The sequence below is a fragment of the Amblyomma maculatum genome, chromosome 8 (genome assembly GCF_055883805.1).
Source record: "Amblyomma maculatum isolate TAMU_Amacu chromosome 8, ASM5588380v1, whole genome shotgun sequence".
NCBI lineage: Eukaryota > Metazoa > Arthropoda > Arachnida > Ixodida > Ixodidae > Amblyomma > Amblyomma maculatum.
The window spans coordinates 99,744,104-99,770,482 of NC_139351.1; the positions used below are offsets into that span (position 1 = coordinate 99,744,104).

The 26,379-nt window shown below is 43.2% G+C and overlaps 1 protein-coding gene across 4 annotated transcripts in view; it reads right to left on the bottom strand.

Annotated features, from left to right (window-relative positions):
• The window catches only part of bt (projectin protein bent), a 258,850-nt gene that overhangs the window by 125,583 nt on the left and 106,888 nt on the right, over positions 1-26,379 (bottom strand). For 3 of the 4 annotated variants that reach the window (XM_084576962.1, XM_084576961.1, XM_084576963.1), the window contains 14 exons: positions 25,790-25,805; positions 20,515-20,725; positions 18,255-18,345; positions 17,791-18,017; positions 12,861-12,951; positions 11,895-12,115; positions 11,158-11,248; positions 9,094-9,390; positions 8,412-8,460; positions 8,208-8,256; positions 8,043-8,119; positions 7,614-7,780; positions 6,947-7,239; positions 4,440-5,285 (listed from right to left, as the gene is read on the bottom strand). In XM_084576962.1, the coding sequence (XP_084433088.1) occupies positions 4,440-5,285; positions 6,947-7,239; positions 7,614-7,780; positions 8,043-8,119; positions 8,208-8,256; positions 8,412-8,460; positions 9,094-9,390; positions 11,158-11,248; positions 11,895-12,115; positions 12,861-12,951; positions 17,791-18,017; positions 18,255-18,345; positions 20,515-20,725; positions 25,790-25,805 (2,726 nt within the window). Of the gene's footprint in view, positions 1-3,559; positions 3,833-4,439; positions 5,286-6,946; positions 7,240-7,613; positions 7,781-8,042; positions 8,120-8,207; positions 8,257-8,411; positions 8,461-9,093; positions 9,391-11,157; positions 11,249-11,894; positions 12,116-12,860; positions 12,952-17,790; positions 18,018-18,254; positions 18,346-20,514; positions 20,726-25,789; positions 25,806-26,379 lie in introns of all 4 variants that reach the window. The other variant, XM_084576964.1, reaches the window with a different exon arrangement.

Genomic DNA, 26,379 nt, shown 5'->3' on the forward strand with positions numbered 1-26,379 from the left:
CCTCATCTCATCTTGCACAGTACAGTAAGCAATGAAATGGGACCGGTAAATCTTGACACATAAAAATGGGGAAACATACAGTGGAGCTTCAGGGAAAAGCTTTTGAAGCCAGAGCAGCAGCGGAGAAGGCTGAAATGAAGAGACCACAGCATGCAAGTGTGCAGCCTTAGGAATGCATGCAGTGAGTCGGCAAGCATTGGTGGAAACAAGAGAGAGATTCAAGGCAGTGACAATAGCATACGCTAGACACAGAAAGAGAAAGACAGGCTTGATGCACTGGCAGTCTTGACAGAACCAGAGCATACAGTGCACATGGATCTGTAGCACAAGAGACGGTCCTTGAAGCCAGAAGCGCTCAGATACAACCTGAGCTTCAGACGGGGACCTGTGCCACCAGATGACACACAGGACAAACAGCTGACAAAGCAGTGTTGAATCAGAGGGGAAGAAAAAAGAAGACGGATGAGAGAAAGGCAAGAAAAAGATGTACAATGACAGCAGTAAAGGAAACAGGTGATGCTGGCAATGTTGGAGCGCAATACAAGAGTACAAGTAAACAACAGTGGCAGTACATATCAGCAAACGCATGGTACAGGAATGCAACAAGGAACCACTGAAGCCATAGAAGTAGGTACGATTTTATTCATTTTCAAACAGCCGCGCAGACACGTAGTATTTCAAGTCGGTGAGACATGCGTAAAGCTTCAGCACAACAAATACAGGGACTGGGAAGACATAAACAAGCTTTTAACTTTTAAATGACCCTTAAAAGAACCACCCCCGACTATGCTGCAGCAAATGTAGGAAGTTGGTGTACTGTTTTACCAAGGCAAAACTTTGTTGGGCGAGTTGGTAAACATCCATTGTAATAACAACAGCGCGAACAGGAAGACACAAGACAAGATATAAGGAAGCTACAGGACAAGCGCTGACTCACAACTTAGCCTCAGCTTTTACTGCAAGGTCCAGACATAAACAAATGTGACGAAAACTAAGCTTTCGCGTGAAACACCCCTGGGTTCACACGAGCGAAGCAAAGAGATTTCTTTTTTGAGTGACTTTTTGTATAGCGGATAAACCCAGGGGTGCTTCACGCGAAAGATTCGTTTTCGTCACATTTGTTTTTGTCTGGGCCTTGGAGTAAAAACTGAGGCTGAGTTGTGAGTCAGCGCTTGTCCTGTAGCTTCCTTATATCTTGTCTCGTGTCTTCCTGTTCACACGTTTTATTACAATGGTGTAATGTACCCACCAATCAAGACCATCACGTGTCTTCTCCTAATGCCCTGCATTTTTTGCACTGCACTGTTAACACTTGACAACAGAATCATGTCAATGCCGCTTCAGAAGTACTTCTGTCAGAAAGGTGTAAGTGCAAAGTGTGAAGGGTACGTCTGAGGCAACTTTTTAGAATGAACTTATTCAGAGGATTAGCACATTACATGTAGTCGCTATGCCGGGTGTGGTCACAATTTATTAGTTTTTGTGGTGCAATGTGACAACAATGAAGACAATGCATAATTAGACATGATATTATTAACTTCATGGGAAAGCAAGTGCTAAATAACTACAGTAGGCTACTGATGGTTCAAACTTGTAATTAAAGCAAAATTTTAAATTTTGGTCAGCCCAATACATTGATAATGTGCCAAGAGCAACACGTTTTCATTAATTTTCAAATGCAGTAACAATAAACCCCTTCTATGGTCTACAGCTGCTGAATGCGGCACTGAGGAAAGCATTCAATAAATCAGATACGCCTGGTTTAGACAGAATAAAAAAACAAAAACACTCGAACATGTGCTCCAATGCATGGCTAGCTGTGGCTTGTTTACCAAGTATATACGTAGTAAAAGTTGCTACCAAACCTTTTACTATATGTGTGCCTGATTATGACCAAGTACAAGCAAAAACCACAGTAAAAATTTGGCCTTGTATATGCTGTCATTTAACTTAAAATAACATTCAGACTAAATATGGATGATTTAGACATAAACAAAAAAGAAATAACAACCAAGTTTGAACCCTGATAGCCTACTGTAAACAAAAGATGAATCTTAACATCAGGAGAACAGTTATTGACCCTCCCCATTTGGCCTGGTCAGTTGTATGCATACCATACCTAACCCTTGACCATTATTACAAAACAAAACTGCTGAAAACAAGTGCTCATGCTGTAATGAGAGCTGAATTCAGTGCTTATTAAAAAGAGTATATACATTCAGGTTGCATTACAAAAGGCACCTCTTAAGAAGCATAGTGCTAGCAACCAAAGCAAAGCTAAAGTAGCCCCAAGTGTTACTTTGCAAAAGCTGGACAAAGTCCGCAGAGCCTCAAGGATTATGACAGCAGCCTTAGACTTGGAAAGCTCAGCAAGGCTGTTGACTGGGCGAGTTGGTATCGGTTCATAATAGAAACCAGCCACAAGATGATAAACAGAAAAAAAGGATGCACACAGGACAAAGGCTGGACTAGCAACTGATATTTTATTGAAAAAATATCAGTTGCTAGTCCAGCCTTCGTCCTGTGTGCATGCTTTTTTTCTGTTTATCATCTTTTGGCTGGTTTCTATTATGAACTTAGAAAGCTTAAGTACTGGTATGGCGAGAAATGAAATTTTCAGCAGCAGTCCGAAAGCACAAGCACGCAAAACATGAAGCCTTCAAAGCAGCCCAGATGATGAAGGCAGCGGCAAAAAATGTCCATCTAAAAAAGCAAGTCAACATCTTGATGTCTTCAAGCAGCGTTCAGCAGGCTTCCGAAGAATGGTGTCAAAAAGGGACACCAAGAAAGGACAGCCAAGCCGTAGATAGCATGACTCTGGATGTATCCACAATGCAAAAAAGTGCCTCGAGTTGTACGTGGCAAAAAATTTCCATTAGTGCCTGCAAGCCGCAAGGCTGAGGATTTGCAGTTCTTGCGCGCTGCAAAGGTGGTGGGGGAGAAGCCTTAAGAGCATTGCAGGCAGCTGCAATGCGACCCAGCTGGGAGCAGCAGCAGTGGTAATGCGCCTAGTCAAATGTCTGGGAGCGAGGACATTTCAGGGAGCGCAACATCAGAAATGGTTGTCAACCTGAGGGAAGGCAGCTCCATGCAAGCTCACGACTGATAAGGTGACAGTAAAAAGAGAGTGCTCACATTTAAACGATTTTATGAGCACCTAGGCAGCACGCTTGCTCTAACTGTGAGAGTGCTTTCTCAGATGAAACTGAATCTAGAGGATGACTACAGTAACAATGCCCCAAGATGGCTAGAACAGTGTCCTTGCACTTCAACCCACAGTGGTAGCAAAATAAGTGGCAGTGCATAACTACACTCAGAAAAAAAAACCTGAATTTTAAAACTGACAATGTGGATGTCCCATTTGTCACCTTACCAGCGAGTAACACCAACACATGCGGCAGTGGCTTGTGGATTCTGGGTACAGCTGACAAAGCGGATGGAAGGAGAGAAAGCGATTGTGGCAGCAGAAGCAGCTCTGGCTTGACTGTCAACAACGACCAGGCCAAAGAAAGACGACACCAAGAGAGAGGGGGTTAACTTAACGCCAGGTCAAACCAACCTCATCAGCTGTGATGATGACAGAGCCCCGGCGTGAGCCAGCCGGAGAGCCCCCAGGCGAGCCTGGCTCTAGCATGCCACCACCCACAGCCAATGATTCTTTCCGGTTTGGCTCGGGCGTGGGCTCTTTGACGATGGGCACCACTCGCCGGGATGGTGCTTCTTCGGGCTCCTGGACTGCAATCTCTGGAACTGACTCCTTCTTCCTGGGCTTGGGCGCTTCGGGCACTTTGATCTCTGGCACGCCATTTGCAACTGGACTCGCTTCCCTCGGCTGACAAATACACCAAAGTCTACTTTGAGGCAGTGCTCGATGGCTGCTAGTGAAAGACACATAGTTTCAGCAACACAGTTTGCATATAGCAAAGGGAGCAGTGGAGGTCAAGTCAGACAGCCGGTGAAGTGGTCTCACCCCCTGAAAAAGAACTGCCTAGGGTGTTGACTTTTGTACCTAAAAGAGAAAAAAAAGTTAGACAGGTTCCGATGCATGCAAGAGGGCTTCAAAACAAAGGCTTTGGCAAGCTTGATGCCAAGGTTGCCAAATCTGAGATGCAGCTTGCCAAAAAACTGCGTCTTGATGAAGTATTCAGCCAGGCACAGCAAATAGGGCTCGTAAAGCAGTTAGAGAGAGCCGGGAATATACAAAAAAAAAATTGCAGCTAGGGAGAGAATGAAATTGGACAGACCACAGTGGAAGCTCAAAGTCACTGAGGCATTGCCTGCTACATCGCCAAGGCAATGACTCAGTGCACCCAGGCCCACTCAGAACCAAGCTTCTCGCAGGGGCCTAGCCAAGTGCATTCGACAGTAGCAGCAGCAGCAGCAGCAGCGTTGCAGCAGCGCTGAGAGGAAAGCCTGATGCGTCGACCTTGGGAGCATACCTCAAGCATCTTTTCAGCATCTTCCACAGTCATGACGACTCCTTGCACAGTGACAGTCGCAGTCTGAGGAAGAGCCACAAGTTCAGCCGGGATGTGACCTGGCTCGGGCGCCACACATACAGAGCTGCGCCGCCCCCTCGGCGCCGGCGGGGGCTCGGGTGTCTTTTCTGGCGAGCCAGCACGCTTAACTGGCCGCATTTTCGGTTTCTTCGGAGCCTCCTCCTTGGGGGGCTCTTCTTCGTCTTTCTTGACGCTCCTTTTCTTCTTGGGCTTTTTAGGTGCCTCAGTGTCATCGACCATAATCACTGGCACCGAAGATTTGCGTGCTGGTGGTGACTCAAGCCCTTCCAAGGGTACAGCCTCATCCGGTTCCCCTTTGTATACAAAGACCATGGGCTCACCAAAGTCACGACTTAGATCATCCTCTTCATCTTCCTGTGGAGCTTGAATCTGAAAGCCCATCACAGTCCTCGGAGATTTTGCACGTGGGGACTGAGAAGGCGAGGAGGTCACAGATTCGGTGTCAGACGGCACCTCAGGTGCCAGATTAAGGGGCGGAGGAATGCTGTCCCTCTTCCGGGAACCAGCTGGCGGAGGTGTGGGCGGAATAGTCTCTTCAGGTGCACGCATGGTTGGCGATTTAAGAGCCTCATCTTTTCTAGAAACCAAGGGCTCAATTTTGTCGCTGGGGCGCCTCTTGTCGATGGATGGTCGGCGCTCTTCCATCGGTGACGGTTCACGAATGACCTCGTCCTTTGTTAGCTTTGTGACTTCACCATTCTGTCGACGATCGACAGTCGTTCTGCGCTCGGGCAGCTCTTTTTTATCGGCTTCAAGCTCCAGTGGCTGCAAAGTAACGGAGCTCTCAACCAATGCACAAAGGTAACCGGAGGCCTTGGAGGATGTTCAAGCCATTGTGAAAGGACCTAGGGTGCTCATAGCCAGAAAGAATGTCAGCACACAGCGAAACAACAAGCGGCAACCTAAACAAGAACCAAAACAAAGCAAAACAACAAAATGACAGAACACAACATGACTCTGAATTATTCTGTTATAGTAGTTTGTTTAGGTTTAATGACACCAAGATTTGGGCAGCTAAATTTACGGTCGCAATACTACTTGTAAATCTACTCTAACCATCTTGCCTATGGTCAATTTCCACCAATACAAGTCCAACACTAGTCTAGGCACAGAAGCACACCAGTCGATGTTGCTGTGAAGTCTAAAAAAGGACTCACAAGAATTAAGCAAAAGACCAAGGCAAATATTTACATACAAATACACACCCACACACACACAAACACATACACAAACACATATATGCTCACAGAAAACAACAGCAACCTCTCCACAGGCACAAGATATATGCACAGTAGCACTTCAATGGCATGCGGCCTAAGTTTCTGCCAAAATCACAGCATTAAATTACTTAATAAGTGCCGCACTATTATTTTATCCGTGAGCATTACAAGACCTTTCAGTTTTAACACGGTAGCATTAAGGGTCCTGTGTCACAGATGGTGTCAGTGTTGTGGTTGTACCAAGAAAATCAGAAGAAAGCAAAGAAACAATAAAAGTTGCAGAAACCCATGGAGTCGAACTAAGTTCCTTTACAGTGCGAGGCGAGCACACAACCACTCCGCTACAGAACCGCTTTGCTTCGTTCCGAATAAAAGTGGACCTAATGTATGTATTGCCTTATGACTGCCAGCTAATGTTTAGATGCGTCATTAGAAGAAAACTAACTATGAAGGTAATAGTTAAGCGAGGAGCAAAGAACGTTTCCGCTTTGCCGACCTGCTATGCGGCGCTTACTGAAAAATTCCTTCGACTTTATGGTACTGCTGCAACAGATGGCATGAGCCGCCGCCCGATTCAAAGCCTTTACGTCCATCCATCATTTCAAAGCATTGGGATTTAAGGACAGCGGAGAAAAAATGGACTACGGACTTCAAACGGGAAGAAATAACCAAACGGAGGTTAACTGACTGGTGGTTAAAATCAAGGCAGGAGTGAAATTTCACCCTGCACTAACAAAATAAAAAGGAGTGGTGTGTCATGTTAGAAGTATGTCATTATGAGGCTGAAGAGCATGAGAAAGCGATGCAAACAGGGCCCGATAACGCTATCGTGTTGAACTCTAAAAGACGAGCTTAAGCGTCCTCCAATTTTTTCTTGACAGCCACGAGTTTTCTAGCCCATTAATATGTACTGCAACAAGGTTCTAAAAAAAGGAAAGCAAAACCCTTTTGCGTATCAAGGTCCATGTCTGAAGTACTACTACCTTTCAGCTCACAGTCCACAAGAAAGTGGAATGTACAAGTAGAGTATGAACAGCTTACTTCATTAAAACTATATGTCAAATTTGTCCTCACTCCCTTACTGTGCTTTACTACTGCACTACAATGCTCATGATGCACTACAGTGCTCAATGTGTCATACAAGTGTTCCTCAAAAACATGCAGCGTGCAGAGATATATGACGACACTAAAGAAGACAGGCTGTACCTTGTCGATTGAAGGCTTCCTCTCGACGGTCTCAGGTTTAAGTTCATCCTTCTTTTCCTCGCCCTTTTTCACCGAAGGCTTCCTCTCGGTAGGCTTCTTGGCCTCGACCTTTTTCTCCTCAACTTTCTTGACCTCGGCCTTTTCCTCAACTTTCACTTCTTCGACCTTCTTCTTTTCTTCGACCTTCTTCTTCTCCTCAACTTTCTTTGGTTCAGGCTTCTTTTCTTCTGGTTTCTTCTCTTCGACTTTCTTCTCCTCTGGCTTCTTCTCTTCTGGTTTCTTCTTCGGAGCATCTAAAACAATAAGGCATAACAGAATATGACCTCAGCCTTTACTCTCACTGACAGCGAACGATACCAGTTGCAGCACAGCCAAGTTGCAAGAATACCCTTTTATACATTTTTCCTGCACTGAACCTATTCTGTACTCGCACAAATGTGACATTAGGAGGCACGCGTACGGTTCCTTTGTACGCCTCTTCCCTGAAATCACGAGGTTGCCTTTAATTCATACCACCGTTCTCCACCTGGCATTAAATGACACTGCTGGTGTGCAGTTTCCTTCCTTTCGTTTTGCTCTTAGCATAAAGCAAAGGAATATCACTTGTGCATGCACAGTCAGTCTGTCAACCCTTCTGAAATATATACAAAATGCAGAGTGGGCCAACCTGTGACAATAAGCTCAGCTGAAGATTCTTCTTTGCCAAACTCGTTCGTAAACTCTACTGTGTAGTTGCCAGCCATGTCCTTTGAAGCTGGAGAGAACACAAGCTTGGCGGTGGAGCCGTCGAACGTGATGCGAGTGGTCGTGGTCTCCCGAACAACTCTCTTGTTCCTAAGCAGAGGAAGACAGCCAGGAAAGTGTGTCATACAAAACAGCCCCCCTAGTGACGCAACCCAAAAAGTCGATTTACAGGTGCTAATGTGCACTATTGAAATATAAATGAGGTATTCAAGGTATTTCTTACCAATCAATAAACAAAGACCTAGCAAATCCAATGAATAAAACCTGAACATGTCTAGGACATACCAAAACCATAAAGCAGGCTAAGAGCTATGCTTTAAAAGCTAAAAGGGGGGACGAAAGACAAACTTACTTCAGCCAGACCACTGTGACCTTTGTGACAGACTCGACGCGGCAGACAAACTCGCAGGTTTTGCCTTCTTCAACAGTCTGAAGAGAAAGAGACAGGGAGAGTTATTGTGCAGTCAGCAACTGCGAGGCTGATGCAGTAAAACATAACACGGTGCATTGAGCCTACCTGGGATGCCAACATCTGCACAATCTTGGGCTTTTCACCCTTGGGCTTTCTGCAAGTACAAATGCCAGAATCAGAGACTGCCAAGTATAACTGGCAAATTTCAACCTATATTGTCTAATCATGCAGCTTAGTCTTGTGAAGCCCACATTTAGGCAGCTGAACTTAAGAAGATGAGGCTCGATGAATAAAGCTGTAACAACTCACGGCTCTTCCTTCTTTTCAGGTTCCTTCTTCTCAGGCTCTTTCTTCTCCTCTAAGCCGGCAAGACAAAACAAGATGGAAATAAGGATGCCTTCAAAAGTACACAGGTCTCGTGCAGAAGCCCTTCAAGGACTTTTAAAACAGATGCAAGAGATTAACGCACTGAGGGCTAATGAGAAAAACCACTAAGTTCATGATGGAAGTAATAAAAGCTCTACATCGTGCATTTGAGCAGTGGCTAATGCTACTGATGCAATTCGATAAAAAAAGTGCAAAAAAGAAAACTTTAGTCTACATAACTAGGCAAACTTAGGCAAGCATAGAATGTATATCACACACTGCACCTTACACATGCCAGTGTTATTCTATTAACCCAGTCTATATTCTTTTTAAATTGCATTTTCACAGTGTTTACATATTGCTCTTCATAATAAACTAAAGCTATGGAGTTTTTATTCCAACTACAGCAGTTATAGTGCTGTGTTCTCTATATTTATGAAAAGATATGCATCAGCACATTGTAAATGCTGTACTCCTGTCATTGCACCAAGGGCAACTAAAATCCATGAAATAAAATGATTTAGGATATGTTTGGCCATATATGACCAAGTGTTGTGCAATCTCAGGATAAAAGCTGTTCCAACAAAAAATGGGACTGGACAATAAGTGACATGAGAACCCTCACCCTCGAGGTCGACGGTTACAGCCTGGGATGCGGCTTCGCCCTTGACGTTCTTGGCCACCAATTTGTAGAGACCCTTGTCCTGGACGGCTGGCTTGTCAATCTCCAGTGCCACGGCAAACTCGCCCTGGGACACCTGGCGGATGTGCACTTGGTGCCTCGTGTCCTCGCGCACCTCGGTGTTCTCCTTGAACCACACCACTTCAGGCTTGTTGGTCGACTGCACGTGGCACTCTATCACTATGGTCTTGTGCAACTCCCGCCGAACAACCTTTGGCCGCTCCTTGATCACAGGTGCCACTGCAGATGACGCAGGTATGTAATGACCACGTGTAGCCATGGTGAAAAAGCAAATAAACAAACTTGGGCATCTGTTGCTCAGCAAGGATCAAAGAACAAGAAGCGAAGTTCTGATAGCTCCGCAGAATCTGCACTGGAGAAATGCGAAATCCTGAGTGTTGCTGCTGCACGTGGTATTATCGCGCTCCTGTTGTAGAGCTTTTGCTAGCGAGGCCGTGGCTTGTGCCGCACAGTGAAAATTTCCTTGGAGCACGTTTGTTGCAGTGCTATATATAATTAAAATTTGTTTACAGGAAAGGTGCAGTATCTGCCATGCTTTCTCCTGCAAGTGAGATTAGACGATACACCGTCATTCGTGTTGCGTGGTGTTCCATAGTGCGCATTCGTTGCAGTGCTCATTCAGGTGTGGGATTGGTGGTACGACATCGCTCTTCTTGTGCAGCGTTACCATAGCCACGTGGCATTTTGACACAGGCCAGAAGTTCCTGAAGTGGAGGCATCGTGCACAAAGTTTCTAGTTGTTTTTTTTTCTATCGCATCACTGTGCTCTCCCTATGATGTCATCGCGCCGCCGCCATCTCCCATGACGTCACGTTGTTGCTAGGATGGGCCATGACGTCAACGGCGGCAGTCGCCATGTCAACCGCATGGCATGATGCCACCACAAGCGTACTCCTTTTTTTGACGTTTTTCAGCAAATTCTGTCTTAATTATTGTTAATCCATGTTAATTTATCACTTTAATCTATTCCGACCCTTCATCCATCTTGCTTGTGCTTCTTTTGCCACTACTTTGATAACTTCCACTCTAGAGTAACGTCACCTCTGGTTTTGCATGTCACCGTGTGGTATCGACATCCGTAGCTATTTTAGCGTTCAGTTGATTTTTTTGCCTCTAAGTAATTTGAGAGGGAATGTGGGTCTTAAAGCTAGTTTTGTCATTTATTGTCCGAATTTTATGAAGCCTCGCAGAATCGTTCCTTTTTTTGTACTGATTTCAAATATGCAGTAATCTTCCTTCCAGGGCAATTAGTTCTAAAGGTATTACAAAACTATTGCTATTGGCTGCTCAAACGGCAGGTAAAAAAATATTCACCAGAAGTTTATTTTTATTATACAAGTAGACACAATAAAGTGTAAGAAATGCAAAGTTGAAAGCAGTTTTGAAATTGCGCTAATATTAAAGATTTAGTAGGCTACTGAACTTGGTACTCATAGCCATCGCAACTATATAAGAATTTGAATATAGAATACAAAAAGCTTTACAGGTGAAATTAAAGAAATGTGCTTCCAGCACTGCCTTCCTTATACTTTATTGTATCTACCTGCATATTAAAAACTACCTTCTAAGGAGCATTTGTTTCCCCATTGTTTGGGCAGACAATAGTAATAATTTTCTTATTTGAAATTTTTCCATATTTGAAATAAGGAGAAAAAAGACTAAACAATTCTGCGAGGTTTTATAAAGTTCGGGCAATAAATAACAAGACTAGTTTTATGACCCATGCCCCCCTAATCACACCACTCGACCAAATTTGGTATTTAGCAACGTTTTTTCACTCTCAATCTCAAGCAATCATTCCTTTTCTCCTAACTCTTCACAGAATGACGCAAACATACCAACAAGTCTTGCATCCACTTTCCAATGACACAAAATCGCAAACATAGTCAAGTAAGGCTTTTGCCTTAATAAGTTAACGGCCAACATTTGAACTGCTACCAAATTTTTCACTTGAAGCACTGAGGAAATGTAAGAACAACTGCTTACATTCAATGTTGAGAGTCAGGTTTGCATTGCTCTCGCCAGCGTCGTTCTTGACATTGCACTTGTAGATACCAGCATCTGAGAATTCAGGGTCCTGTAAATGACCAAGGAATGAAAGGAGCAGAAATATGACAAGATTACAGGCTAAACTAGGCTACAGCATAGCTGAATTATTTTTCTCTAGCATTTCCCTCTATTTTTATCCCTTCTTTTCTTTCCCTCATCTTCTCTTCATTCTCCTCCTCCACCTGGTTCTTCGCCACTCCCTCTTGGTACCAATTAGCTCAGGTGCCAAACAAAGGCAAGCCAAGCCAACAAAAAACATCATCTACAGATGCAATAACTTCAGCTCTTGACATAAAATGTTGCAAAGGAGCGAAAATCTGGAGCAGTGCAAAGATTCAAGTGGGAATATGCTAGTATCGACTTATGTTTAGGCAGGAGCCAAAGCTTATGTAGGTGTGCTACTTAGTGTGAACTAAGTAGCACTAAGTGAACAACGGATTGTCACTGAAATGCACCAGTGAAGACTGACTCATGTGCAGGTTTCTTCTATAAGAACAACACTCAAAACAGCTCGTAATGCAGTGGATGCTGGAACAATATTTATATCTGTCAATGACAAGTCGAGCCTTGAAACCCCAATAATTTTCAGCATGAATACAGCGTTTATACTGCAAGGTATTAATTCCCCACATGCACACGCATATCCCCAGAATCTGCTGCCCAACAGCACTCACATATAGCTCAAGGCGAATGTGGTAGACGTCCTCTTCCTGGTTGATGATCTGCTTGATGCGCTTGTTGCCAGCAACAGAGACGCCCTCTTTCATCCAGGTGATGGTTGGCTTAGGGTCGGCACGCACCTTGCACTCCATGATGATGAGCTTGCCTTCTTGCTCGGCTGTGATCTGCGGCTTCTCTACAAATGACGGCGCCACTCCGGTCGGGGCAGCAGCACCTGCGAAAGAACACGGCAACAGGAGCAAGTCATCAGCCTGTGTGGAAGCAAAGCCAACTGGTTCTTAACACTTCGAGCTAGCTAGCTGGGTGACAATTTTCACATCACTGCATGAAAGAGCATCCTTCTCAAAGCCTTTCAGCTTTGTTTGATGGTCGCAAGATATTGAAACTATTAGGCTATTACGTGTTGCTAAAATTTTATTGCAGAAGCATTACCACCCACATTCTTGGCCTATCCGGACTGGATGCAAATAATGTGTCAAAGAACCACTCAAAGAAAAAAACTCGCTACAAGTGGGATTGAAACCCAGGCAAAGATGAGCTTCGCTAGCCATGATGTTAGAACATTGCCATCTCCGTAGCTTAGCATCTCTTGACGTGCTAAGCTACCAGAGTCTTTGATGCTGCGCTACGGATGACGTCATCTCCTCTGGTGGACCCTTACAACTGTACGCTAAATAGTGCGTATCAGATAATAAAGCTACAAATGAAGACATTAGTTTCAGCCATGCTTCTGCAAGCACATACATGCATAGCCACATTAAACCACCACTTAATGTTTTGCAAACATTCGCAACAATGACCTTAACGGTTGTTTTCAGGGGGATTTTTCTTACTTCAAAAGCATACCACCATATTAATAAAGGTTATTCGACCCAATAGTAAAAGAATTTTCAATCTTAGATCCACATGGGATGGTGCATATATTCAGGGAAGCGCATCATAAAAAAGCTCTAACATACCAGCAATGTTGAGGTTAAGATTTGCGTTGATCTCTCCATCCTCATTTCTTATGTTGCACTTGTATGCACCTCCGTCCTCCTTTCCGGGACCCTGAAACCGACAAAAGAAAGCAGTGAAATCATGTCAGCCACCCAATTAAAAGAAAAAAAAAACTAATTATGCTGCAAAAATGTACTATTACCCTTGAAATGGTACTTGCAGTAATATTCTATCACAAGAAATCCACAGAGATGGTCTTAGTGAGTATTTGAGTCAAACGTAGAAGCTTTGCGTGGAGCCAATAATTAAAAAAATAAATTTTAAAACATGTAAAGATTCGAGGATGTTTTTGCAGGCTAGTTGGTGCATTACAGTGAGTTTTAGTGCAGACAAACAAGCACCGGAAGAAATGCAGTAACATGACAGAGCCCTAACTACTCTAACAGCTCAGGGTTTTTACTGACCAATCAGTTGCTTATATACAGCAGCTGCTCATATCAACAAATTATCAAAGCTGATAAAATTGCAAAGTCTGTTAGCTTGTGAATCAGCAACCCCTCGATTCTGATATCAAAAAGAACTGAAGAATCTCACACTGCAATAGAACTGAATTTATGCCTTCACTTCATGCAATGCTGGGTTATCAGTAGTCTTGATTTGTTCCTGTACTTCCTGCCGTTCAGTTTCGTTGATATAAGTAGCTATTGTGTATAAGCAACTGATCAGTCAATATAAACCTGAGTTGTTAGTTAGTGCTCTGTCCTGTCACTTCGTTTCTTCCTGTGTTTTATGTTTGTGCTAAAACCCAATTTCAGTTTTGTAGAGGTTCACCTATCCTTGAGCCAAGTTTCACGAGCATTAGCCATTGGCCAAAGCCACAGTCACTGCTGCCACATAGATCTTGGCTCGCTTCCACACTTGGTAAGCTTCTCTGCAACGGGCTAGTCTGGCTTCTCACTGTTCGATGGTCTCAGCTGCCTAACTGGCATGGCTGCGGTTTGTGTCTTTAGCGAGATGGCGTATGTGTATGGCGTATTTACCTAGGTTAAATGAAGGAGAGGCGCAGATGGAACTTCATGAAGATGACGATGTTCAATGCACAGAGCAAGAGAGTTTGGAGTTGGAAGTCGATGAAGACGACGATGTTCACTAAACAGCGAGAGAGTGTGCTGCAGTTTTACATGAGGCATGATCGGCTGTGGTGATAGTATAGTGCTCGCGAGCTTGGGCCCAACAATGAGACGATGTTTGCTGCAAACATCACATGCTGGGTGCGTCCACTCATTGGATGCTTTCAAGTGAAGTGGGCAGGATGAGGTGCATTAGGGTGTGTTGAGACTTGTTGTCATCTTTTCTTGTGCGCTGGTGTGCACCAAGTTGATGGGGAGAGGACAAGAATCATTTTCGATCGCCGGTATGTTTGGTGCTAATTGTTCTGTTGCAAAGAGGATTGTTGGGATACCTATTGCTCGTGCGTGTTTTCTTGTTTTAGTAAACATAAACAGCTTTTCATGGGTCCTTAAAGAAAAATAACAGTGACATCTGGGAATATATCCCTTTTATATGACCTCTGATCGTATCATTTAAGGCCTTTCTTGTTACAGAAAATGTTCTACCAAAATTTCCAAATTTGAAATGTAATTCGTGCAGTGCAATTACATGCATGTCGTATAGTGCTTCTCGCAGCTAAGCTGCTGAATTCTTGCAGCTAAAATTTTGCAGAGATATTAAATTTGGTAGGGAGTTTTTTTTTTATACCAAATCTGTTCCGAGTACTTGCTTGATTAGATCAAAACAAGTAAGATGTTCACAACGTGTGTGGCGGCGGCGAAGCTAAACAAGCCTCTGTCCCAGCGATGACACCAGTGGCGCCATCTCATTTTTCAGCAACACTGCCGCAGAGCTTCGGAGAAGGAAGGTTGGTGGTAGAATTGTTTTGTGAAAGGTTTCTGATTTCTCAAAATATTAATCAGCGAAAGTTAGTTTTGCAAAAACTGCAATAAATTTAAGTTTTGTTTGTGCATCTCATAAAATCATTTTGAGCTCACAACACAATGAGGTGGTTTTGCTTCACTACGCCGGAGGCCATCCTTGGGAAGAGGCACAGCTGACCACGCTGCTGGGTGGTCCCTCATATGGCACCCTTCAGGATGGCTGATAACGAGCACCCGTAATAATACTTAGGCCCTTTTTTTGACATCATGAACTTGTGCAGTACGAAACGAAGTCTCCTTATTTTGTCCCATGATGCGACAAAAAGTGCCCTAGGAGGAACTTAGGATTGTGTAGGATTTGACACAGGTGTAGTTCTCAGAGAGTGGAAGCCAGAAGCTTCCCTTCCCTCATGCTCCGGATCTTCAGTATAGAGGCTGTATGGCATTTCCATGTTGTTGCTGTTAGAAGTCAAGCATGGGTGGCAGTGCATCTGTGGAAAGAATTTAACCAGCAGCGTGGATGGGGCAGCGGTATGCAGGAAGCAAGTGGGAAGAGAGCCTCCTGACAAGAGAAGGTTCGATACCACCACCGAAGAAAGAGTATTGCCATACTCTTTGATGTAATTTGTATTGTTAGTGGGGCGGGGCCCTGGGTTAGAGGTTGAGGCCAAACAACAAGGCTGTGCCCCTCTAGCACACCATTTCTTAATTGGACAATAAATGTGGGGGCCGGCCACTGAAAATGGCCACCCCTATTTCTTTGCCATTTGAGAGTATAAAAAGTGATGTGATCAAAGAAAGGCCAGTCTGAGCTGAGGTTCCATGCGTAGTCATGCAACGCTCTGTTACTTAGGCTCTAACTGCTACATTTTGAAGGTAGCGCGAAAAACGAGGACCAAGAGTAGAAGGACACAACACGAGCGCTTTTACACAACTAAACTTTTTATTGAAAAACACGGAATAAATACCCATCTCGCGAAACTAAAACACAAGAAACAAAAGTGATAGCATCAAGTACAGGAAAAGTGTAGGGCATGATACAGCTGGTGGGGGTGCTTACTGACTAAGATAAGATGTAAAAACAAAAGCACAAAAGCCTCATAGTCACGAAAGCAAACAAGACTTACCAAAAAAAAGATGAAGGAAGTGACGGGAGATATTAGTTCCATGTGTGGTCTAGATATGCGAGTTCTTTTTGTGTTAGAGCAATCGACGGTGCGCTTATGCATGTACTCCCTTGTTTTGATATGTAAAAAGCCTCCGTGATTTCACGCTGAAGTCGTTCCTTATGAGTTGACAATATTTCTGCTTCCTCGTAAAGGGGCTTACATTTTTTCTTGCACAACGGCTTACACTCCGGCTTACAGTACGGCTTACAATCTTGACATCCCTGGCAATGGTCAACCAAATGCGAGGACTTTGACCCTGATAGCGATTTTTCGTGTTCCTTTAGCCGTACATTTACACAACGTCCTGTCTGACCTATGTAGGTCTTTCCACAGGAAACTGGCAGCTCATATACCACCCCCGTTTTGCAAGGAATGAACCCTGAAGCATGGCATACTTTAGATCTTTTCTTATTTTTGTTTTGTCCGTCCGGGGGTGGTATATGAGCTGCCAGTTTCCTGTGGAAAGACCTACATAAGTCAGACAGGACGTTGTGTAAATGTACGGCTAAAGGAACACGAAAAATCGCTATCAGGGTCAAAGTCCTCGCATTTGGTTGACCATTGCCAGGGATGTCAAATTGTAAGCCGTACTGTAAGCCGGAGTGTAAGCCGTTGTGCAAGAAAAAATGTGAGCCCCTTTACGAGGAAGCAGAAATATTGTCAACTCATAAGGAACGACTTCAGCGTGAAATCACGGAGGCTTTTTACATATCAAAACAAGGGAGTACATGCATAAGCGCACCGTCGATTGCTCTAACACAAAAAGAACTTGCATATCTAGACCACACATGGAACTAATATCTCCCGTCACTTCCTTCATCTTTTTTTGGTAAGTCTTGTTTGCTTTCGTGACTATGAGGCTTTTGTGCTTTTGTTTTTACATCTTATCTTAGTCAGTAAGCACCCCCACCGGCTGTATCATGCCCTACACTTTTCCTGTACTTGATGCTATCACTTTTGTTTCTTGTGTTTTAGTTTCGCGAGATGGGTATTTATTCCGTGTTTTTCAATAAAAAGTTTAGTTGTGAAAAAGCGCTCGTGTTGTGTCCTTCTACTCTTGGTCTTCGTTTTTCGCGCTACCTTCAAAATGAACCAGATTCAACTCGCCCAACTTTCAACCTTTCTAACTGCTAACTAGGTTGATGAGTAAAGTAGCGCAAAGTTGTTTTTTTGTAAATTCATTACTGCTTCCAGTTTCACTCTCTGTATATACGTTCTGCTGTAAATATATGCTCTGCTGTCATCACCTTCAAGTACACCTCCTGGTCTTCTTCCATGCCAAACTACATGACTGGATAGGGTTTAGAAACCTCCCAAAAAGGAAATGAACATCGTAAATCTAACTGGTGCAAATGCAGCATCTAACAAAAATCTGCTGTTACACCTTGTATGTCAGCAAGACAATTTGTAAATAACAAATTAATAAGCACATAAACTGGTAAACTATAAGAAGTCATTTACATATGTCTGCCTCCAAATCTATGTGCATTGTACTATCAGAGTGTACCGTCTATGTTGTAACTTTGAGCTGTGTAATAAGCACATACAGTAAAAAAAAAAAAAAAAAGAAGGCACCTGAGAAACTGACAATTTTTGTATATGTTCCAGAATGATGCTTCTGGAACACATAAAAAAATTGTCAGTTTCTCAGGTGCCTTTTTTTTTTTTTTTGATGGTGAACAGATTAAATTATTCACTACATACATGTCAACAAGGACTACACACAAAGCCATTCGGTACAGTTGAGTTGTCTCCATCATAGTTGAGCTGAAATATGACGAGCGATAAAGCTGTCCATTTGTATGCAGCGGCATTTTAGGCAGAAAATATTCTCCAAAGGTACGCACCACGATCTCGAGAGTGATGATGAACTCGCCACCATCTTTGATCATCTTGGACTTGATGTTGGGGGCCTCGCGGACAGGGTTGCCAGCATGGAGCCAAGTGAACTGGGGGGCAGTCTTGGATTTTACGTGGCACTCCATGATGATCACCGCGCCGGAGTCCTTTGGAATGATTTTCGGCTTCTCTGTGAAAACCGGGGGCTCACCCGGTGGCTTTGGTGGCTCCGCACCTGTGGAAACAATGTTGCTTCTAAGACAGGCTGTAACAGACCATTAACTAAGATTGTCAAATGCACCCCTATGAGTATTTCTATGCCTGAACATGTCATTTCTGTAAGCCACAAACAAAAGAAGCCTACAGGTGGCAGCAGGTATATATACGCAAGTGTACTACTTGCACATAGTTTCATGTAATGTGCTACCTCATGGACCTTTGAGGAATAACAAACAAATGAACAATCACATACCTTGAAGGTTCAATGTAATGTTGGCATTGCTGTCTCCAAGGTCGTTAACAGCATTGCAGCGGTAGTTACCACCATCTTCTGTCGTTGGGTCCTGAGCACAGAGCAGGAAGCCATGTACCAAGAGATAAAAGCTAAAAGCATGCTTACACAGTTAATTTAATTTTCTAACTGCCAATAGGACACACTCTAACTGCATGTCAAGAACAACTAAAGTACAAGTACAGCTGCCCTCATTCTTTCCTTTATTGCTATGAAAGAAAAAATTCAAATAAGTTAAAAATTGTGAGGTCAGGGGTGGAAGCAGGCTCGAGCGTTTTGGAGCAGCTCGGGGAGCAGTAATAATGCCATGTTGGAGCAGCTCTGGAGCAAAACGATGAGAGTTTGGAGCATGTTTCTAGGATCAAACGCTTTTAATAATTGCAAGTTTTTGTCTCAGACACACAAAAATATGCAACTTGATTCCTTTCTATTCAACGTTCAGTGCTTTACCGACTGCACCTGCATCTCTGACAAGACAAGACAAACAGCCAAAACATGTAAAGGTATTTAAAATAACACAACTGACCTGTGGAATAATTTGGAAAAAGGCTAGAAGCAAACCAAATGCTTATGTCTACACATCATAACTGCACTAAATCAGACTATATTTTGACATGATAGACCGAAACGTGGAGTCTATCCCTTTGATGTGCTCAAGCACCACCACTAGTTTAGAGTTCACATCAATGACTAGCCCATTTCCACTCCCCTTGTGCATATCCTTTCTGATCCTATACCTATGCTGAAAAATTCCAGGGCACTGGTCAGTAGTACCTTCAGGAAGGATAGCCTGCACTCAAGGGTAGCCTTTTCCGTTGTTCCTTTTCCTTTCCTGTTCCCTTTCCTTTTCCTTAGTTCCTAAGGGCAGCCTTTTGTTCCCTTCAACGCTAATTTAAACATGTTGGAAATAAGCCCTGGATGGTTTTCTAACACACTGAGAATATGGCTAGTGAATGGCAATTTTCTGGTATCATACCCTCACGCTTTAAGTATACATTTGTCTGATGTAGGCCTGACACCTTTGGTGTCAACAAAGGGGCACATAGAAAAAGGGAACAAAGAGGCAAAGAGAGAGAGAGGTAACAAAGAGGTACGATGGTGAAGTACCTGCTCGTTTTCACAGCTGAACCCTTAGAACAACTCTAGTTGCTCTGTGCTGTCGGATAACTTTCCTAATGGCTAGAAGTACCTGCCATGACTGCTTCGCTCACTTCACCGCTCACTTCACCGGCAATTCAAAAGGTTTGGAGAAGGTGCTATGTCAAGTGCACAAAATATTTTTTTCGTATATTATTTCCCTCTAATTGCCTGTTGTGACATTTTTAAATTTATTTCCAAATTTGTTACACTCTGTGTTTTTCTAATTTATGCAACTTTTATTTGTATCAAGTTCAGCCCAAGGTGCATTATAACTGCCACCGCTGTGCTGCCTTTGTTTCGACTAAAGAGGCCCCTAAAGCATAGCATGTACACGGAGCTCACAGTATGCCACTGCCCCATGTGCTTCTCACTGTCAATTAGATTGCATCAAATCAAATTTTTGGACAAAATATCATTAATAGTCCCCTGTGCAGCAAAAATCCTTGTTTCACTAAATTTGATGGCAGGATGTCGAGGCAGCCAGTTTGGAGCAGGGAAACCAGTTTGGAGCTAATAGAGCAGCACTTCCACCCCTGTGAGATTTAAAGTCTCGAAGTGAAGCATGATATATGACAGGCACCATAGTAGAAGGCTCAATATTAATTTAGGCCACAAGAGGGCTCTTTAACATGCATCGCCAGTTTCACCTCCATCACAATGGGGCTCCCATGGCCAAGATACCTCTACTTCATTACACAAGCATAATAACCATTGAGCCACCATGGTAGGTTTCATGATATATACTTATGCCGGTTCTGTTACCCGTGCTGAATGACAGTGAGTGTGAACTTAATAGGACTTATTCAGAAGGAGCTTTAAATGTACAGGTAATTGGCATAAAAACTGTAAATACTAAAAATCTAGCTTTACCAGAAGAAATCAGCATTTCTATGCCAGCAGGTCAATAGGGAAAGAGTGGCATGCTGGCACAGCATAGATGCGATACGCTATCAAAGGGGTGACTGCAATCTCTTTGTTTCTTTGGCTCATTGCTGAGAGAAGGACGCACGTCACTGCAGTGCACTGAGCAAATTTTTTACGAGAGACTGTAGCCACCCTTGTCAGAGGTGGTGGTGCGTACCCTGATCTCCAGGCTGAGGAGGTATGTGTGTTTCCCGGTCTCTTTTTTTGACGTCCTGTGCCGCAAGCCATCATTGATCTTCTTGGGCCCCAGGAACCAGGAGATCTCGGGGAAAGGATGAGCTTCCAGGATGCATTCCAGGATGAGGGAGTCGCCCTCTTGGCGAATGGTGGGCTTCTTGGGAAACCGTGGTGCTTTGCCTTCTGGAATCCTGAAACACAGCAAGAACACTTTGTTAAAATCATCATCATCATCCGGACTATGCCGACTGCAGGGCGAAGGCTTCTCCCATTTTCATCCAATTAACCTGCTCCTGTGCTAGCTGTGTACACCTGATCCCTGCAAACTTCTTAAACTCATCCACCCATCTAATTTTCTGCTGCCCCCTACTACGCTTCTCTTCCCTTGGAATCCAATTGATTATTCTTAGCGACCATCGGTTATTCTCTCTTCGCACTACAAGTCCTGCTCATGCCCATTTTTTCTTTTTATTTCAACTAGAATATCAGCAATCCGATCTCTTAACATTACACCTGCCATTTTCCGCTCCATACCTCTCTGTGTTGTCTTCAAGTTAAGTAGAACCCTTTTCGTTAGCCTCAAAGTTTCAGCCCCATAGGCGAGTACCAGTAAAATGCAATTCTTTATACTTTCCTCTTGCATGATACCGGTGAGCTGCTAGTCATAAGGTGCGAGTAGGTTCCAAATGCACCCCATCCGAATCTTATTCTCCTAGTTATTTCTCTTTCATGGTCCGGATCTGCGGTTACCACTTGTCATAAGTAGACATGTTCGCCTACCACTCCAGCGCTTCACTACTTATTTTAAATTTTAAGCTGCTGTTCCTTTCGCAGGCTGTTCAAGATAAGCTTAGTCTTCTGCATATTAGCCTTTACGCCTACCTTGCTGCTTCTCTTCTCTAGGTCTTTATCATTCGTTGCAACTGTTCCCCTGAGTTACTTAGCAAGACAATGCCATCTGCGAATCGCAGATTACCGAGATATTCTACATCAACCCTGATCCCTAACTGCTCCCATTCCATGTCTCTAAATATGTCCTCTAATCAAGCTGTAAATAGCACTGGGAAGATTGTGTCTCCTTGCCTAACATCTTTCTTTATTGGAATTTTATTAATTTCTTTATGCAAAACTATGGCTGCTGTGAAGCCACTATAAATTCTTCCAATACTTTTGCATATGGCTCACCTACACCATGCTTTTGAAATGCTTGCATGACTTCTGAGGTTTCAACTGAGTCAAATGCTTTCTTGTAGTCAATCAATGCAATGCATAAGGGCTGGTTATATTCAGAGCACTCTTCCATCACCTCATTGATAGTATGGATATGATCGATGGCAGAGTACCCTTTCCGAAAACCTGCCTGATCCATTGGTTGATTGAAGTCTAAGGTTGTCCTGATCCTATTAGCGATTACCTTAGTAAATACCTGACACTAACTGATAGTAAGCTGATTGGTCTGTAATTTTTCACATCCTTAGTGTCCCCTTTCTTACGAATTAAGATAATGTTAGCATTCTTCCATGATTCTGGTACCTTCGATGCCACCAGGCATTGCGTATACAGATAAGGTGGCCAGTTTTTCTAGCACAATATCCCCCCAATCCTTCAAGAAACCTGTAGCTACTTTATCCTCCCCATCTGCTTTCCCCCTTTCCATAGCTTCTAAAGCTTTCTTAACCTCTCCCTTCGTTACCGGCAGAACGTCTTATTGCTCTTCACTACTGCCAATCTCATTATTGTCCTGACCACTTCTGCTGCAGTATAGGTCCCATAAAACTCCTCGGCTACCTTGATTACCGTGTCCATATTAGCAATGATATTTCCCTCCTTGTCCCTCAGTACATGCATCTAATTTTTGCTTACGCCCAATTTTCTCATCGCTTTCAGGCTACGACCGTTCTTTAGAGCATGCTCAATTTTCCTCATATTATACTTCTTTATGTCAGCCACTTTATGCTTACTGATTAGCTTTGATATCTTTGCAAGTTCTATCCCATCTGTTGGATTGGACGCTTTCACACTATGCCATTTCTAAATCAAATATTTTGTCTCCTTAGATAGTTCACTAGTATAATTATCCTACTGCCTACTTTTATCGCGCACTCACTAATGACATTTCTGATATTATTGTTCATTGCTTCTAGGCTAAGGTCGGCTTCCTTGGTTAGCGCTGAATATCTATTCTTCAGCAAGATCTTGAATTCTTGTACTTTTACCCTTTCACTGCTAATTAGTTGATGAACTTCTTTCTCACTAATCTGTTCCATTCCCTTTTCAAATCCAGATTAATTTGTCACATTACCATCCTGTGGTCTCTGCATTGAACCTTTCTGCTTATCTCTACAGCCTGCACAATTCCAGAGTTAGAACATAGTATAAAGTCACTTTCATCCTTAGTCTCCCCATTGGGGCTTTTCCATGTCCCTTTCCGGTTCTTCAGTTTACTGAAGGCATTCATGATTCGTAGGATATTGAGTTCAGTGAACTCTACTAATAACTCCCCACTGCTATTCCTTGACCCAATGCCACAGTTACCCACTGCATGGTCTCCTGCTTGCCTTTTGCCTACCTTGGCATTGAAGTCGTCCATCGGTACACTATTGTACCAGTGTTTGTACTTTCCCCATCACCAATTCTACATCTCTGTAGAAGCATTCGACTGCCTGGTCATCATGACTACATGTTGACAAGTAGGCCTGCACAGCCTTCAGCTTATATTGCTTACAACGCTTAATTACGATGCATGCCACCCTCTCATTAATGCTATAGAACTCATCTATGTTACCAGCTAGTATATGCTCATTGACAAGAGTCCCTACTCTTAGTTCTAGTCTCTTCGGTAAACCTTGACAACACAATACATGCCCACTATTCAGTCCAGTATATGCCCATCCCATTTCATGCCCGCTAGTTCCTCGGAGAGGACTGCTAAACTATCCTCACTAACTAGGGTTCCAGCATTAAATGTTGCCACGGTCAGTTTCCAATGGCGGTCTTAGCATCCTCCGCAGCGTCACAGGTCTAACCGCCACCATGGTCGGTTGCTCCACAGCCGCTGGGCACTGAGGGCCGAGTATTTATTAGAGTATTTGGAGGTTGTGGCCAATTACTGCACCAGGGCAGCAAAATCTTGTTCTGGTGTGGGAGTGCATTTCCGGAGATGTTCACCAGCGTCAGGTCACACCCCAAACCTATTTATGCAATTTCATCGACAAGCGAATTTTTTGTTTGTTTGTTTTTTTTTTATCATGTGGCAAATTGCATAAAAATCACCACACACTAACTGTTCCAAGTGCACTGGTTGGAATCAGTCTCCAGAGCCTTATCAAAAAAGCCTCAGGACAAAAACTCACCCACAGAAGCAAGAGAGTGACACTAGAGATGACAACTAACAAATGCAATACCACTGAGGGCTGTACAAGACCTCTTCGTCTAGTCATAGCAAAATAGCTATTCAGGCATGACCGAAAGACTATATACAGATTATAGTGGGCCCAAAACTGCCTTCAAGGTAATGCAAGTGTCCTGAAAAACTTGCTGTCCTGAGCTTGATATCCAGCTCCATGGGACGTAAGATGAAGATATTCTAAACCACAGCAGGTCTGGAAGCATGTTCGAACATTCTGGAGCAGATCAGGGAGCAGTAAAAGGCCAGTTTGGAGCAGCTTTGGAGCATTCGAATTACCGTGGTATCCTTTAGAGCACATTTCTCAGGTGAAATGCTTTCAAATTTAAATTTTCTCTTCCTGACATAAATATAAAAAGAATTTAATTCCTGTTTGTTCAACATTCGATGCTGTATGGCTACACATGCGTCTCTGACAAGACAAATAGCCAAGGACACTTAAGAATTGTACAGATTACCTACCCAATTATTTTCGACAGGCTAGCAGCAAACAGAATGCTTGCTACTAAACTTCTAAACTGAACATTAGATTAAAAGCTTTAGACTAATTTGACTTGATAGAATCACACGTGGAGTCTACTGCTTTGAGGCTCTCAAGCAGCACCACTACTTTGGAGTTCACAGCAATGAGCAGCACATTTCTGCTCTCTATCTTGTAAATATCCTTGTTCAACCTATGTCTGTGCTGATACATTTCTCGGCATTAGTTAGTGTGCCTTCAAGGACGGTAGATGACACTTTAGGGTAGACATTTCCTCCTTCAGTTTCTTTACTTGTGAAGGGCTTCTGCCAGCAGCTCATATCTTCTCTTGAGCAATGCCGAGACTACCTTAATTTCAACATATTAGCGACAGACATTGCATGACTTTCGAACACTCGTGAGAACATTTCTTGTGGCTGGCACCTTCGTGGTATCGGCCCCACAACGCCTAAAGTATGCTTCTGTCTGACATGTGCTTGACTCACTTGTTATTAACAAAGAGGATCATTGATGGAGTATGTGCTTATTTTCACAGAAGAACCATAAAAACAGCTCATGTACTTCTTTGTAACCAGACAAGTTTCCTAACGGCTCATAGTAGTTTGCGGCGTCCGCTTTGCTCGCTTCTTTTACCACTTGTGATTCAAAACGCCGCTAGACGGTGCCATGCTATGTGCATAAAGATTTTTTTTTTTTTTTTTCAATGAATTCCCTAAAGTCCCTTGGAGCTTGTCTTAAATTTACTTGAGAACAACAATTTATTATGCTCCATGTTTTTCTAGTTTATAAAAATTTATTTGTATTTATGACCAGTGCAATATGCATTATACTTCAGCCACTGGTGTGGTGCCATTGTATCGACTATGGCGGATCCTATAGCGAATACATGCGACTCCCAACATGCAACTATCCTGCTGCGCTTCTTGCGGTTGCTTAACCGAAATACATAAAGCATTTTTTATAGGCAATACAATAGTTCACTGTGCGGCTAAAGCCCATGTTCTGTTAAATTTTATGGCAAAACATGGAGCCAGCTGGTTTGGAGCAGCTTTAGAGCAATATTACGTATTGGAGCAGAATAGAGTAAATGGAGCAGCCTTTCCTCTCCTGCTAGAGCAGCACTGTGAAAGAAATTAAGCACAAAGAAAATGTCTACTGCTACAAAATAATTACCTTGAAAGTCGGTTTCGTTAGCTGCCATGGTCAATGCCTCAACCTCCACAACATAATTGAGATGCAATGAAGAATAGCGAACTAATGTGATATCAACAAGGCCTACTAGTTTTCACATTTATATTAAATGAGTTACAAGTGAGAAAGTTATGAGTGTAAGTGGGATGAAAATAAAAGATATTATGGTACACTTACTTTGGCTTTCCAGAGTCTGAAATAAAAGAGGCAAAAAGAGGACTAATTACAACACTTGCAAAAGATGAGCACTGGCTACCTTAAACAAAAGTTGAAAAATCTTAACTGCTACTGTATTACAAGTTAGTGCATTGAAAACTATGTGAAAGCCGTCAATAGAGTTGTTAACTTTATACCAACAAATAACATAAGTGAAGGAATGAAAATAATTAGTGAGTTGGAAGAAACTAGATAATAGCCAACAAAAGAGAACTAAAAACCACAGTATGCATACAGTGAGATTTTTTTAATTTCGCCCTGCTCCTCAGTTTAATAAGCGTGCTGTGGCATACAAAACACATGTCACACCTGTTTTTCTAGGAGACGGCAAAGGAAGCAGCCGCGTACCTTGCAATTTAGTTTGGTATAATAAGGTTTAATGTCCCAAAGCAACTCAGGCTATGAGAGAGACCATAGTGGAGAGCTCCGAAAATTCCGACCACCTGGTGTTCTTTAACGCGCACTGACATCGCGCAGCGCACGAACGCCTGGCTTTTCGTCTCCATCGAAAAGCTGGAATTCAGTCCCGCATCCTTAGGCACAGCAGTCTA